At 38.6% G+C, this 16,327-nt stretch overlaps 1 protein-coding gene across 6 annotated transcripts in view; it reads right to left on the bottom strand.

The window, feature by feature from the left end:
- Window positions 1-16,327, bottom strand: part of LOC140354591 (protocadherin gamma-A10-like) — a 207,975-nt gene that overhangs the window by 173,427 nt on the left and 18,221 nt on the right. For 2 of the 6 annotated variants that reach the window (XM_072439673.1, XM_072439692.1), the window contains exon 1: window positions 7,600-9,994. The exons of 2 other annotated variants lie outside the window; for them this stretch is intronic. In XM_072439673.1, the coding sequence (XP_072295774.1) occupies window positions 7,600-9,969 (2,370 nt within the window). In that variant the 5' untranslated portion in view covers window positions 9,970-9,994. Of the gene's footprint in view, window positions 1-257; window positions 2,696-7,599; window positions 9,995-16,327 lie in introns of those variants that run through there. 2 more of the 6 variants (XM_072439693.1, XM_072439674.1) reach the window with 2 other exon arrangements.

Raw genomic sequence — 16,327 nt, 5'->3', positions numbered from 1 at the left:
AATAGAATAGCATTCCCCAAACAAAGGCAAATGAGAATGAAAATAATAGTTTGACCTGGCAAAAAGTGAAACTAAAACCACATGACGAAGTAATGAAGAATCCTCACTCCTACTGATGAATGAAAAACTATAGACACATGGAAATTCCACTGACACTACAGCAACATCGACCAAAATACAACACTAATATATTTTTGACATTTAAAACACAAAACTGTATAAATGATATATATTGTATGCAAGTTATTTTTTCATACCTCAGAACATTCTTCTAAATCTCCAAAGACATCAGAAAAGTCAGTGGGGCTTTTCCTCAGTGTCTGATCTGCAGGCAGCGTGTTGTCATTGTAGGACGAGACAAACTTAAAGTCACTTGTCCTGGATCCAGTTGTCATGTATCCATCATAGTTATAAGTGCTGCGTAAAGTTCCTGTGCCGTCAACATCTGCATAATTAGGAGGCAGATAACCACTGGGGATTGCAACTGCTCCATCAAACAACAGTCTGGGCTTCCTCCTGCGACAGAACCTCACACCCAGGACAATAATAATGAAGGTGAGGAAAAATGTAGACACTGACACCAGTGCAATGATCAGATAGGATGTCAGCTTTGAGTCCCTCTCATCATAAGAAATGTCCTTGAGTTCAGGCACTTCAGCCAAGTTATCAGAGATCAGTAAATACATGGAGCAGGTGGCAGAGAGAGGAGGCTGTCCGTTATCCTTCACTGCCACAATAAGGTTCTGTTTCATGCTGTCAGATTCAGAGATGTCCCGCTGGGTCCTGATCTCTCCACTGTGAAGACCAATAGTAAAAAGTCCAGCATCAGTGGATTTGACGATGTGATAGGACAGCCAGGCGTTCTGTCCAGAGTCTGCGTCCACTGCTATGACTTTGGACACCAGAGAGCCTGCATGTGCAGCTTTAGGGACCAGTTCAGTCATGAAGGAGTTCCCCTCCGGGGTGGGGTACAGTATTTGAGGAGAGTTATCATTCGCATCAGATATAAACACATTTACTGTCACGTTGCTGCTGAGTGGAGGAGACCCATTGTCTCTGGCCATCACCTGGACTTTAAAACTCCTGAAGTGTTCATAATCAAAAGCCCTCACAGCATGGATCACTCCTGTGTCTCCATTAACAGATACATAAGAGGACACTGGGGCCCCATTCACGTCACCAGGTAACAAAGAATAAACCACTGTCCCGTTTTGTCTCCAGTCTGGGTCTCGAGCAGCAACAGAACATAAAGTGGAGCCAGGTTTGTTGTTTTCAGTCACATGTGCGCTGTAGGACTGCTCCTCAAACACAGGAGGGTTGTCATTGATGTCAGCTACAGTTAAGTGGACAGTTTTAGAAGAGGACAGAGGTGGAGAGCCCTCGTCAGTGGCAGTGATTGTAATGTTGTAATCAGACACTAGCTCACGGTCCAGCTGTTCTGTGGTCACTAGAGAATAATAGTTTTTAATCGAAGGTACTAACTTGAAAGGGACTCCAGTCTGAAGGGAGCAGCGGACCTGTCTGTTGTTCTCTGAGTCTCTGTCCTGAACATTAATGATGCCCACCTCTGTACCAGGGGGACTATTTTCTGCTATTGTATCTGATAAGGATTTCAAACTGACCACAGGGGCATTGTCATTGACATCTGTAACAGAAATTATGACTTTTCCATGAGAAGACAGTCCTAATCCATCTTTTGCTTTAACGCGTATTTCAAATGAGTTTGTAGCTTCAAAGTCAATGTTGCCAATCACTCTAATTTCACCTGTTTTTGAATTTATACTGAACTTATTTTTCATATCTTCAGTAACACGTCCAAAATCATAACTCACGTCACCGTTGACCCCTTCATCTGCATCAGTCGCAGTGATAGTCAGCACTACAGTATCTAGAGGGGAGTTTTCAGGCAGACTGGCTTTATACACGGCCTGGCTAAACACAGGGGCGTTATCATTAGCGTCTAACACAGTGACGTGAATGGCTACTGTCCCTGATCTCTGTGGAGACCCGCCATCAAAAGCTGTCAAAACCAAGTCAATTTCCTGCTGTTTTTCACGATCTAATTCTTTATCAAGCACCAGTTCAATCGTATTTCCTGTAATTACCAACACAAAATGATCGTTCTTGTTAAGACTGTATTGTTGGACTGAATTCTGCCCCACGTCCGCATCTTGCGCCTCCTCTATCAAAAACCGAGCACCTCTGACTGCAGATTCTCTTATTTCTAGACTAATAACGTCCTCGTTAAACGTGGGTGCGTTGTCATTTATGTCTTGTACGTGAAGACTAATTCGGTGAAGCTCCAGAGGACTCTCCAGAACAAGCTCCCGCTTTACGACACACGACGCCCTTTCACCACAAAGCTCCTCTCGGTCAATTCTGTCTGCAACAATCAGGTTTCCGTTGTCCACGTTTATGTCAAAGTAGCGCTTCTCCGTTTCCTCCGTGTCAATGCGCGCTTTTCTCTGGATTAATGCGCCGCTCTTCAGCCCCAGATCTTTAGCAATATTTCCAATAATCCATCCTCGTTTGGTTTCCTCCGGTATGGAGTAGCTCACATCTCCCCACGCTGCCTCAATCCATGTGAGGATCAAGACAAATTTACAGGTTTTCCTCATAAACACCATCGTCCCGCCAACAAAGAACAGACGCGTGAAAACAATTGTGCGTCAGTTGTAGTCAACGATCTGTCCTAAGTTTTCTTATTCAATACGAGAGCTGGAGAACGCGTGACTGCAGCGCATCTCTGCTGTACTGGATATTCTGGTGTACAGCGCCACCTAGAGCTAAATAATGTTCATAGGAACGTGTTATTTGCTTAGTTGTTTTTCCCCCCCTTTCATTAAAGTGTCAAAACGTTAGCATTTTCTTTCACTAGTTTTATCTAAGAGTCCGTATGGTTATTTCAATAAAGAAATAAACAATTCTTATATATTTGTAAATTATTTTAGGGGGGAGATATTTTTTATAACAGTGACTAATTATTAACACCTATATGTTTTAGGGACAATCCATTTAATTGATGAGCAAGATTTTAGACCATTGTATCAAATTGATGAATTAATTCATCATTGAATCAATCAATCAATCAATCAATCAATCAATCAATCCTCTAGGTGTATTTTGGGCATATCTTATATGGCCTGTTCAGAAGTGAAAACATTGATTTGCAAAAGAGAAAAGTAGATGTCTCTAATGTTGGATAAAATATTTATTTAGTAGTAGTAGTAGTAGTAGTGGTACCATTACTAGTACTAGTAGTGGTAGAAGTGGTAGAAGTTGTAGTTTTGGTAGTTGTATTAGTAGCAGTAGCATTAGTAGTATGACATTTTAACAATTAAAGCTTTTGAAAAAATCTGTAATGTCATATTAATTTGGTTGTTAATCAACCTCTGTCATTACTTAAGATACATTAAATGCTAAATATTTACTCACATCCTATATATTACAATGGGAAAATATTAAAGCATATGAATAATAGGGAATCAGAATAAAACATTTTTTAAAAATCAGCCTTGAGCACAGAGCAAACACTTCCTTTGAATGATGTTTGCATTTCACATTTAAATAAAATTGAAACATCAAACAGTACAACACAAGGCAGAAGTTATAATAGATAAGTGTCAAAAAGTGTCTCGATAGGAAATCAACAATTTGTTACTCAAGCATTACACCTTTTACACTGACAAAACAAATCTGCAAGTTCTAAAGCATTTTATCCAAGAAACAACTTCTTCCCAGAAAAGAAAACAAATCTGACATCAATTCAATCACAATTAGCACTAAATGAATGTATTACTTCCACTTAAATAAAATTGGCCAAAGCTCCCTAAAAAACAAAACTAAAAACTAATCAAACTGTAATGACCAAAAATAAAAATATATTTAACACAAATAAATTCTGCTGCAGATTAAAGACAGAAATGTCACAACTCAACAGTGTTGTCAGTGCCGATATGTGAAAACATGTTTTTTAAGAGCAAGTCCATGTAAAACACAAAAATAAACTTTAAGGAAAGAAATAAATATAGAGCAGAGGAATTTGTCCCAGTGTCTGATCTGCAGGCAGCGTGTTGTCATTGTAGGACCAAACACTATTAAATCACTTGTCCTGTATCTTAGGGGTTAATATTTCACATTAAATTCATGATTTTAGGTGAAAATAATACTACATTTTTCAAAATGATCAACCCCAAAACACAAGTCTACAGTCTGTCCTCAGAAAGGAAAGCCATCAAAGCTGGGTTAAGTTCAGTATTTGTATTAAAAAATAATGTACAAAAGTAAGTTCCCTTCTGAAATCCTAAATCTCACAAAGACAGTTGCCATGTGTTTTTCCATTAAAAAAAAAATATTATTCGGACCATAAATTTCAAATCAATCTTCAAACTAAAAAAATACAGTTGGTTGATGAATTCAAATATCTTGGGCTGGTACTACACCCCCAACTCAAATTTGACACATCAAGAAAATATTCATAACAATCCAAAGAAATCTAAATTGTTTCAAACTAATCAGACACTACATCCCAAACCAAGCGGCCCTGCTGTACATGCTACATGCTACATGCTATTCTCTCACATCTCATACTGCATGACATCATGGGCCCAGGCAGCTCCCTCAGCCACAAAGAAAATCGGTTCACCTTACAACCAAGCTATAAAAATGATGGATAGAAAACCTGTCCGATTTCATCACTGCCACATTCTCAAGAATCATAATTTATTACGTTTTGAAAGTTTCAGTAATCTGTGTTTTCTTAAATTATGTTTCAAATGTATCAATAACTTGGCCCCTGAAACGATCAGGACATTCATACAGAGACTAAACAGCAGCAGAGTTACAAGAGGCTCCTCAAACCAAAACCGTCAAATCCCACAGTGCAGGACATCATTTGGACAATCTTCCTTCTCTTTTAAGAGCGGAAAACTCTGGAATTCATTACCCCCAGAAATAAAGTGCATCACGGAAGCAAATATGTTCACCTCCAGACTGAAGGGCTGGCTGAAAGAAAATCAAAAGTGTACCCACCTGTAAGTGTTATGAATGTGTATTAGTGACGTGTATGAGTGAAGAAGAATGAATTGTGTAGATGTGTATATTTATCACTGATTTATTTCAATGGAAATGTGTTTTAATGCCTTATATATCTGTGGGGGGATTTAGAAAAGCCCAACCAGGGACAGAAGTTGAAAATTAGCTCTGGCTATAATCTTTGTGTGCATCACATCGGCTGCAAGCTCTGTTTGTAGCTATGTATGATTGCATTGTCCCTGTCAATTAAATAAATAAATGGAAGAAACACTGCAAGTTTCATGTACTTAAGGACCATTTATTGTAACAGTTGCATTGGTGCAAAATGTGTATGGGGTGTTTTTTTAAAGGGTCCTACGGGTTAAGCATAGTTGACAACGTTTAAGAGAGATTAACATTGAGTAAAACATTAATGTTTTGAAGCATTTTAATACATTACTTTAGTGTGAAATTATTCAGGTGTAAACTTATGACATGTGTCTAAGAAACAAACAAATAAAGGAGATGAAGACTTCAAATATCTCTCTACCCTCTTCAGAACCATGGACAGAGTAACGATGAAGAGCTATTTTCAGAAGAAATTCTATGGTTCAAATGAAATAATATTGCATTGGACCAATGCAATTCTTTTTTTAATTATCAAAACTACAACATTATAAATAATATATGCATTCATCAGTGAGAGAAAACAAACATTTAGAAACAGTTAAAATGTATGATTTAATTTGAACGATTTACTGAATTAGTTGCTAAAGCTGTGCATTTAACCTAATGTAGATCCAGGACAGCAGGTGTGGGTGGATTATGTCACATTTCTGGCTGCCCATTCACATTATACATAGATGTATATCTCATCCCAGAAAAGAAAACAAATCTCAAAAATTCTATCACAATTAGCACTACATTAATGTATTACTTCCAGTTAAATAAAATTGGGCAAAGTTCCCTAAAAACCAAAAGTAAAAACCTGATCAAACTGTAATGACCAAAAATAAAAAATATATTTAAAACAAATACTGCTGCAGATTAAAGACAGAAATGTCACAACTCCACAGTTTTGTCAGTGCCAAAATGTGAAAACATGTTTTTTAAGAGCAAGCCCATGTAAAACACAAAAATAAACAGTAAGAAAAGAAATAAAGTTCAGAGGGATTTGACCCAGTGTCTGATCTACAGCCAGCGTGTTGTCATTGTAGGACCAGACACCATTAAATCACTTGTCCTGTATCTTAGGGGCAAATATTTCACATTAAATCCATGATTTTAGGTGAAAATAATACTACATTTTTCAAAATGATCAACCCCTAAACACAAGTCTAAAGTCTGTCCTCAGAAAGGAAAGCCATCAAAGCTGGGTTAAGTTCAGTATTTGTATTAAAAAAGAATGTACAAAAGTAAGTTCCCTAATGAAATCCTAAATGCAAGAAACACTGCAAGTTTTATGTACTTAAGGACTTTTTATTGTAACAGTTGCATTGGTGCAAAATGTACTATGGGGTGTGTGTTTTGTTAAAGGGTCTTACGGGTTAAGCATAGTTGACACCGTTTAAGAGGGATTAACATTTAGTAAAACATAAATGTTTTGAAGCATTTTAATAAATTACTTTAGTGTGAAATTATTCAGGGGTAAATTTATGACATGTGTCTTAGCAACAAATAAAATAAAAAGAAGATGAAGACTTCAAATGTCTCTCTACCCTCTTCAGAACCATGGACAGAGTAGAGATGAAGAGCTATTTTCAGAAGAAATTCTATCGTTCAAAAATAATAATAATATTGCATTGGACCATAGCAATTATTTTTTGAATTGTCATTACTGCAACATTATAAATAATATATGCATTCATCAGTGATAGAAAACAAAACATGTAGAAACAGTTAAAGTGTATGATTTGATTTCAAAGATTTACTGAATTAGTTGTTAATGCTAATGTAGATCCAGGACAGCAGGTGAGGGTGGATTATGTCACATTTCTCACATTATACATAGATGAACAGACACACACAAGCACAAGGCAATATACAAGCCTTAATCCACAAACGAGCTCAGTTATCAAACTCAAAGATCACAGTGGCCTCCCCTCTGTTCAACTATCCAACCAGAATGTACTATACACAGCTATACCCTAGTGCTACATTCAGAGATCATGTGCAGGTTAAAAACAATACAATTAATTGTTTAGATATAAAACAAACACATACAAAAAACACTTTTTCATGTTGTGGACGAAGGTTCTACTAAAGACGCCTGTGGGTCATCCAGACTCAAAGCGAAAGTGAGGGCTATTAAATACAACTTGAAACAATCTTATTAAAGCTTCATAACAGGAACAAAAACCAAGTCTTCTTAATACATCATTTGTGAAAATATTCTTCAAGATCGCTTAATCCAGGGGTTTCACAAGACATCAAGACAAAGACATCTAAACTACAAGATGAAATTTAAATAGTTTAAGGGGAAAAGCATGAATGAAATCTACTGATGTTGAAGTGTGAAAAAAATGTCAATTTTTTAAAAATATAATGCAATTTTGGATGCAACAGTTTTTGCTACTGTGTTCCTACCTCAGGAGAGACATCACAATCTCCAAAGACGTCAGAAAAGTCAGTGGGGCTTTTCCTCAGTGTCTGATCTGCAGGCAGCGTGTTGTCATTGTAGGACGAGACAAACTTAAAGTCACTTGTCCTGGATCCAGTTGTCATGTATCCATCATAGTTGTAAGTGCTGCGTAAAGTTCCTGTGCCGTCAACATCTGCATAATTAGGAGGCAGATAACCACTGGGGATTGCAACTGCTCCATCAAACAAGAGTCTGGGCTTCCTCCTGCGACAGAACCTCACACCCAGGACAATAATAATGAAGGTGAGGAAAAATGTAGACACTGACACCAGTGCAATGATCAGATAGGATGTCAGCTTTGAGTCCCTCTCATCATAAGAAATGTCCTTGAGTTCAGGCACTTCAGCCAAGTTATCAGAGATCAGTAAATACATGGAGCAGGTGGCAGAGAGAGGAGGCTGTCCGTTATCCTTCACTGCCACAATAAGGTTCTGTTTCATGCTGTCAGATTCAGAGATGTCCCGCTGGGTCCTGATCTCTCCACTGTGAAGACCAATAGTAAAAAGTCCAGCATCAGTGGATTTGACGATGTGATAGGACAGCCAGGCGTTCTGTCCAGAGTCTGCGTCCACTGCTATCACTTTGGACACCAGAGAGCCTGCATGTGCAACTTTAGGGACCAGTTCAGTCATGAAGGAGTTCCCCTCCGGGGTGGGGTACAGTATTTGAGGAGAGTTGTCATTCACATCAGATACAAACACATTGACTGTCACGTTGCTGCTGAGCGGAGGAGACCCATTGTCTCTGGCCATCACCTGGACTTTAAAACTCCTGAAGTGTTCATAATCAAAAGCCCTCACAGCATGGATCACTCCTGTGTCTCCATTAACAGATACATAAGAGGACACTGGGGCCCCATTCACCTCACCAGGTAACAGAGAATAAACCACTGTCCCGTTTTGTCTCCAGTCTGGGTCTCGAGCAGCAACAGAACATAAAGTGGAGCCAGGTTTGTTGTTTTCAGTCACATGTGCGCTGTAGGACTGCTCCTCAAACACAGGAGGGTTGTCATTGATGTCAGCTACAGTTAAGTGGACAGTTTTAGAAGAGGACAGAGGTGGAGAGCCCTCGTCAGTGGCAGTGATTGTAATGTTGTAATCAGACACTAGCTCACGGTCCAGCTGTTCTGTGGTCACTAGAGAATAATAGTTTTTAATGGAAGGCACTAACTTGAAAGGGACTCCAGTTTGAAGGGAGCAGCGGACCTGTCTGTTGTTCTCTGAGTCTCTGTCCTGAACATTAATGATGCCCACCTCTGTACCAGGGGGACTATTTTCTGCTATAGTATCTGATAAAGATTTCAAACTGACCACTGGGGCATTGTCATTGACATCTGTAACAGAAATTGTGACTTTTCCATGAGATGATAATCCTAATCCATCTTTTGCTTTAACCCGTATTTCAAATGTGGTTGTAGCTTCAAAGTCAATGTTTCCATTAACATTTATTTCTCCTGTTTTAGGATTTATACTAAATGTTTTTCTCACATCTTCAGAAACATGACCAAAATCATAACTCACGTCACCGTTGACCCCTTCATCTGCATCAGTCGCAGTAATAGTCAGCACTACAGTATCTAGAGGGGAGTTTTCAGGCAGACTGGCTTTATACACGGCCTGGCTAAACACAGGGGCGTTATCATTAGCGTCTAACACAGTGACGTGAATGGCTACTGTCCCTGATCTCTGTGGAGACCCGCCATCAAAAGCTGTCAAAACCAAGTCTATTTCCTGCTGTTTTTCACGATCTAATTCATTATCAAGCACCAGCTCAATCGTATTTCCTGTAATTACCAACACAAAATGATCGTTCTTGTTAAGACTGTATTGTTGGACTGAATTCTGCCCCACGTCCGCATCTTGCGCTTCCTCTATCAAAAACCGAGCACCTTTGTCTGCAGATTCACTTATTTCTAGACTAATAACGTCCTCGTTAAACGTGGGTGCGTTGTCATTTATGTCTTGTACGTGAAGACTAATTCGGTGAAGCTCCAGAGGACTCTCCAGAACAAGCTCCCGCTTTACGACACACGACGCCCTTTCACCACAAAGCTCCTCTCGGTCAATTCTGTCTGCAACAATCAGGTTTCCGTTGTCCACGTTTATGTCAAAGTAGCGCTTCTCCGTTTCCTCCGTGTCAATGCGCGCTTTTCTCTGGATTAATGCGCCGCTCTTCAGCCCCAGATCTTTAGCAATATTTCCAATAATCCATCCTCGTTTGGTTTCCTCCGGTATGGAGTAGCTCACATCTCCCCACGCTGCCTCAATCCATGTGAGGATCAAGACAAAAATAAAGGTTTCCCTCATAAACACCATCGTCCCGCCAACAAAGAACAGACGCGTGAAACAATTCTGCGTCAGTTGTAGTCAGCGATCTGTCCTAAGTTTTCTTATTCAATACGAGAGCTGGAGAACGCGTGACTGCAGCGCATCTCTGCTGTACTGGATATTCTGGTGTACAGCGCCACCTAGAGCTAAACAAAGTTAATAGGAAAGCGTTTAATCTTTATTTTTTTCCTTTTCTTGAAGTGTCAATATGTTTAGAATTTTCTTTCACTAGCTTTATGTAAGAGTCCATAGGGTTATTTAAAAAAAACAAAAAAACATGCATATTTTTTATTTATTTTAGGGGTGGATAATGTTATAATTGTGACTACGTATTAACACCCACATGTTTTAGGGATAATCCATTTAATTGATGAAAGAGAATTACAACCGTTGTAGCAAATTGTTCAATCAATCAATCAATCAATCAATCAATCAATCAATCAATCAATCAATCCAAGAAGTCAATTTTTGAATATCTTATATGGCCTGTTCAGAAGTGAAAACATTAATTTGCAAAAGAGAAAAGTAGATGTCTCTAGTGTTGGAAAAAAATTGCAATTAGTATTAGTAATAGTAGTAGTAGTAAAGGTAATAGCAGTAATAGAAGTAGCAGTTGTAGCAGTAGCAGTAGTAGCAGCAATTTTAACAATTCAAGTTTATGAAACAATCTTTAATGTAATTTTCATTTGGATCTTGCTCAATCTCTGGCATTGGACTCACGAACACTTCTAAAACACTGTCACTTTAATCATAATTTAATAACTCACTGCACTGTTTACTTTCTGCACTACATATGTAAATTCAACTGTACATTTTGTGTACATAGTGTGTACATAGTAATCCTATTTTTTATTTTCTATCTCATAGCCTATAGCAGATTTAAAATTTCAAATTATTTTACTTTTTGATTTAGATAGGTTGTTTTATCATTGTTCAGTGTTTTCTGTTGCACCGAATCACAAAAGCAAGTTTCGTGAATTATGTTCATTGACAATGGCAATAAACCTTTTCCTATTCTGAACCTCTTTGTCATGAATTCAAAAAAGTCATTAAATACAAAATATTTACTCACATAAAATAAATAGCAATGGGAAAATATGAGATATATCTATAATAGGAAATCAGCAATCCTTATGTCGATGTGCATTGCAAAAAAAAAACAAATCTGCCAAGAGCAGAGCAAACATTTCCTTTGAATCATGTTTGTATTTTACACGTTCTTTTGAAACGTCAAACAGTACAACATAAGGCAGAAATTTTAATAGATATAATCAAGAAGTGTCTAAAGAGGGAATAAACAATTGTTACCCAAGCATTACTCCTTTTAAACTGACAAAAACAAATCTGCAAGTTCTAAAGCATTTTATCAAAGAAACAACTACTCATCTCAGAAAAAAATTAAACAAATAAATCTGACATTATTTCAATCACAGTTAAATCACAAAATAAATGTATTACTCCACTTGTTGGAAAAGTGTCATTAAAGCAAAACTAAAAACTTGATCAAACTGTATTGACCACAGATGAAAATAAATTTAAAACAAAGAAATACTGCTGCAGATTAAAGACAGAAATGTCACATCATCACAGTTTTGTCAGTGCAAAGATGTGAAAACATGTTTTTTAAGAGCAAGCCTGTGTAAAACACAAAAATAAACTTTAAGAAAAGAAATAAAGAGGAGAGGACTTTGTCCCAGTGTCTGGTCTGCAGGCAGCGTGTTGTCATTGTAGGACCAGAAAAAATTAAATCACTTGTCCTGTATCTTAGGGGTTAATATTTCACATTAAATTCATGATTTTAGGTGAAAATACTATGAAATTTTTCAAAATGATCAACCCCAAAACACAAGTCTACAGTCTGTCCTCAGGAAGGAAAGCCATCAAAGCTGGGTTAAGTTCAGTATTTGTATTAAAAAATAAAGTGCAAAAATAAGTTCCTTTCTGAGCATGCAAGAAACACTGCAAGTTTTATATGCTTAAGGACTTTTTATTTTAACAGTTGCATTGGTGCAAAATATGGTGGGTTTTTTTAAGGGTTTTACAGGTTACACATGGTTGATCACGTTTAAGAGGGATTCACATTTAGTAAAACATAAATGTTTTTAAGCATTTTAATAAATTAATAAGTGTGAAATTATTCAGGGGTAAACTTATGACATGTGTTTAAGCAACAAACAAATGAAGGAGATGAAGACTTCAAATATCTCTCTGCCCTCTTCAGAACCATGGACAGAGTAGAGATGAAGAGCTATTTTCAGAAGAAATTCTATGGTTCAAATTAAATAATAATTTTGCATTGGGCCATTGCAATTCTTTTTTTAATTGTAATATATACAACATTATAAACTAGATAATTTGCAATGGCTGAAGCCAGTGCGAGTGTCTGCATTCTTGCGTAAAAGTACAACATGTGTGTAAGAGTACTACATGTGTGTATGTATGTAGTATGTATGTATGTATGTATGTATGTATGTATGTATGTATGTATGTATGTATGTATGTATCTAGTACTGGTAGTACTACATGTGTGTAAGTAGTACTGGTGGTACTACATGTGTGTAAGTAGTACTGGTGGTACTACATGTGTGTAAGTAGTACTGGTGATACTACTTAAGAGAAAAAGTCAGATTTAATTGACAACAAATTACATTAAAGCTGCGCTAGCGGCGATGATGGCTCTCGCCTTGCCGCACGACCCCCTTCCCACCCGTGTATATTTTCTGCTGCGTTTTGCGGCATACCAAACGAAGCTCAGTAATTCACCGTTGATGATTGAGTAGTTTACGATTCAAATAGTAGTTTGTCCTGACAAATTGCAAGATTGTGCTGAACGCAGACCTGATCAGGGAGAAAGAGAGAGAGCCTCGGTGACCCGTGACTTTTCATTTATGTTCAGGGGGTCAAAAATACCCGAGTTGTGGCAGAAAGAATAAAGTCTAAAGAATAGAGTCAAAAGAATGGAGTCTAAAGAATAAAGCCTAAAGAATAGAATAACCATGTCATTTTAAACACCAATGTTGTAAAGACAAAAACAAAGTTGAGCCAGAGCGAACTTCTTACTCCGCACTCAAGCACAAGGCAATGCACAAGCCTTAATCCACAGACAAGCTCAGTTATCGAACTCAAAGAACACAGTAGCCTCCCCTCTGTTCAACTATCCAACCAGAATGTACTCTACACAGCTATACTCTAGTGCTACATTCAGAGATCATGCACGGGTTAAAAACAATACAATTATTGTTTAAACATAAAACAAACACACAAACAAAAAACATTTTCATGTTGTGGACGGAGGTTCTACTAAAGACGCCTGTGGGTCATCCAGACTCAAAAAGAAAGTGAGGGCTATTAAAAACAACTTTCAACAATCTTATTGAGCTTCATAACAGAAACAAAAACCAAGTCTTCTTAATACATCATTTGTGAAAATATTCTTCAAGATCACTTAATCCAGGGGTCTCACAAGACAAAGACGTCGAGACAAAGACATCTAAATCATAAGATGAAATTCAAATAAATTCAGGGAAAAAGCATGAATGAAAGCTACAGATATTTAAGTGTGAAAAAATTGTCAATTTTTTTTTTTAAACATAATGCAATTTTGGATGCAACAGTTTTTGCTACTGTGTTCCTACCTCAGGAGAGACGTCACAATCTCCAAAGACATCAGAAAAGTCAGTGGGGCTTTTCCTCAGTGTCTGATCTGCAGGCAGCGTGTTGTCATTGTAGGACGAGACAAACTTAAAGTCACTTGTCCTGGATCCAGTTGTCATGTATCCATCATAGTTGTAAGTGCTGCGTAAAGTTCCTGTGCCGTCAACATCTGCATAATTAGGAGGCAGATAACCACTGGGGATTGCAACTGCTCCATCAAACAACAGTCTGGGCTTCCTCCTGCGACAGAACCTCACACCCAGGACAATAATAATGAAGGTGAGGAAAAATGTAGACACTGACACCAGTGCAATGATCAGATAGGATGTCAGCTTTGAGTCCCTCTCATCATAAGAAATGTCCTTGAGTTCAGGCACTTCAGCCAAGTTATCAGAGATCAGTAAATACATGGAGCAGGTGGCAGAGAGAGGAGGCTGTCCGTTATCCTTCACTGCCACAATAAGGTTCTGTTTCATGCTGTCGGATTCAGAGATGTCCCGCTGCGTCCTGATCTCTCCACTGTGAAGACCAATAGTAAAAAGTCCAGCATCCGTGGATTTGACTATGTGATAGGACAGCCAGGCGTTCTGTCCAGAGTCTGCGTCCACTGCTATGACTTTGGACACCAGAGAGCCTGCATGTGCAGCTTTAGGGACCAGTTCAGTCATGAAGGAGTTCCCCTCCGGGGTGGGGTACAGTATTTGAGGAGAGTTGTCATTCCCATCAGATATAAACACATTGACTGTCACGTTGCTGCTGAGTGGAGGAGACCCATTGTCTCTGGCCATCACCTGGACTTTAAAACTCCTGAAGTGTTCATAATCAAAAGCCCTCACAGCATGGATCACTCCTGTGTCTCCATTAACAGATACATAAGAGGACACTGGGGCCCCATTCACCTCACCAGGTAACAGAGAATAAACCACTGTCCCGTTTTGTCTCCAGTCTGGGTCTCGAGCAGCAACAGAACATAAAGTGGAGCCAGGTTTGTTGTTTTCAGTCACATGTGCGCTGTAGGACTGCTCCTCAAACACAGGAGGGTTGTCATTGATGTCAGCTACAGTTAAGTGGACAGTTTTAGAAGAGGACAGAGGTGGAGAGCCCTCGTCAGTGGCAGTGATTGTAATGTTGTAATCAGACACTAGCTCACGGTCCAGCTGTTCTGTGGTCACTAGAGAATAATAGTTTTTAATGGAAGGTACTAACTTGAAAGGGACTCCAGTCTGAAGGGAGCAGCGGACCTGTCTGTTGTTCTCTGAGTCTCTGTCCTGAACATTAATGATGCCCACCTCTGTACCAGGGGGACTATTTTCTGCTATAGTTTCTGATAAGGACTTTAAACTGACCACAGGAGCATTGTCATTGACATCTGTAACCGAAATTATAACTTTTCCATAAGAGGACAATCCTAATCCATCTTTTGCTTTAACACGTATTTCAAATGAGTTTGTAGCTTCAAAGTCAATGTTGCCAATTACTCTAATTTCTCCTGTTTTTGAATTTATACTGAACTTATTTTTCATATCTTCAGTAACACGTCCAAAATCATAACTCACGTCACCGTTGACTCCTTCATCTGCATCAGTCGCAGTAATAGTCAGCACTACAGTATCTAGAGGGGAGTTTTCAGGCAGACTGGCTTTATACACGGCCTGGCTAAACACAGGGGCGTTATCATTAGCGTCTAACACAGTGACGTGAATGGCTACTGTCCCTGATCTCTGTGGAGACCCGCCATCAAAAGCTGTCAAAACCAGGTCTATTTCCTGCTGTTTTTCACGATCTAATTCATTATCAAGCACCAGCTCAATCGTATTTCCTGTAATTACCAACACAAAATGATCGTTCTTGTTAAGACTGTATTGTTGGACTGAATTCTGCCCCACGTCCTCATCGTGCGCCTCCTCTATCGAAAACCGAGCACCTTTGACTGCATTTTCGCTTATTTCTAGACTAAAAACCTTTTCGTTAAATTTGGGTGCGTTGTCATTTATGTCTTGTACGTGAAGACTAATTCGGTGAAGCTCCAGAGGACTCTCCAGAACAAGCTCCCGCTTTACGACACACGACGCCCTTTCACCACAAAGCTCCTCTCGGTCAATTCTGTCTGTAACAATCAGGTTTCCGTTGTCCACGTTTATGTCAAAGTAGCGCTTCTCCGTTTCCTCGGTGTCAATGCGCGCTTTTCTCTGGATTAATGCGCCGCTCTTCAGCCCCAGATCTTTAGCAATATTTCCAATAATCCATCCTCGTTTGGTTTCCTCCGGTATGGAGTAGCTCACATCTCCCCACGCTGCCTCAATCCATGTGAGAATCAAGACAAAAATAAAGGTTTTCCTCATAAACACCATCGTCCCGCCAACAAAGAACAGACGCGTGAAACAATTGTGCGTCAGTTGTAGTCAACGATCTGTCCTAAGTTTTCTTATTCAATACGAGAGCTGGAGAACGCGTGACTGCAGCGCATCTCTGCTGTACTGGATATTCTGGTGTACAGCGCCACCTAGAGCTAAACAATGTTAATAGGAAAGTGTTTCATCTTTATTTTTTTTCCTTTTATTGAAGTGTCAATATGTTTAGAATTTTCTTTCACTAGTTTTATATAAGAGTCAATAGGGTTATTTAAAAAAAAAAAAAAATCATAAATATTTTTAAATTATTTTAGGGGGACTGAGATAATGTTATTACTGTG

Source organism: Eucyclogobius newberryi, unplaced genomic scaffold, assembly GCF_026437365.1.
Source record: "Eucyclogobius newberryi isolate DKJ021-1_F unplaced genomic scaffold, fEucNew1.0.hap1 SCAF_11, whole genome shotgun sequence".
NCBI classification, from domain to species: Eukaryota; Metazoa; Chordata; class Actinopteri; order Gobiiformes; family Gobiidae; genus Eucyclogobius; species Eucyclogobius newberryi.
This window is presented reverse-complemented; position numbering and strand designations above follow the sequence as displayed.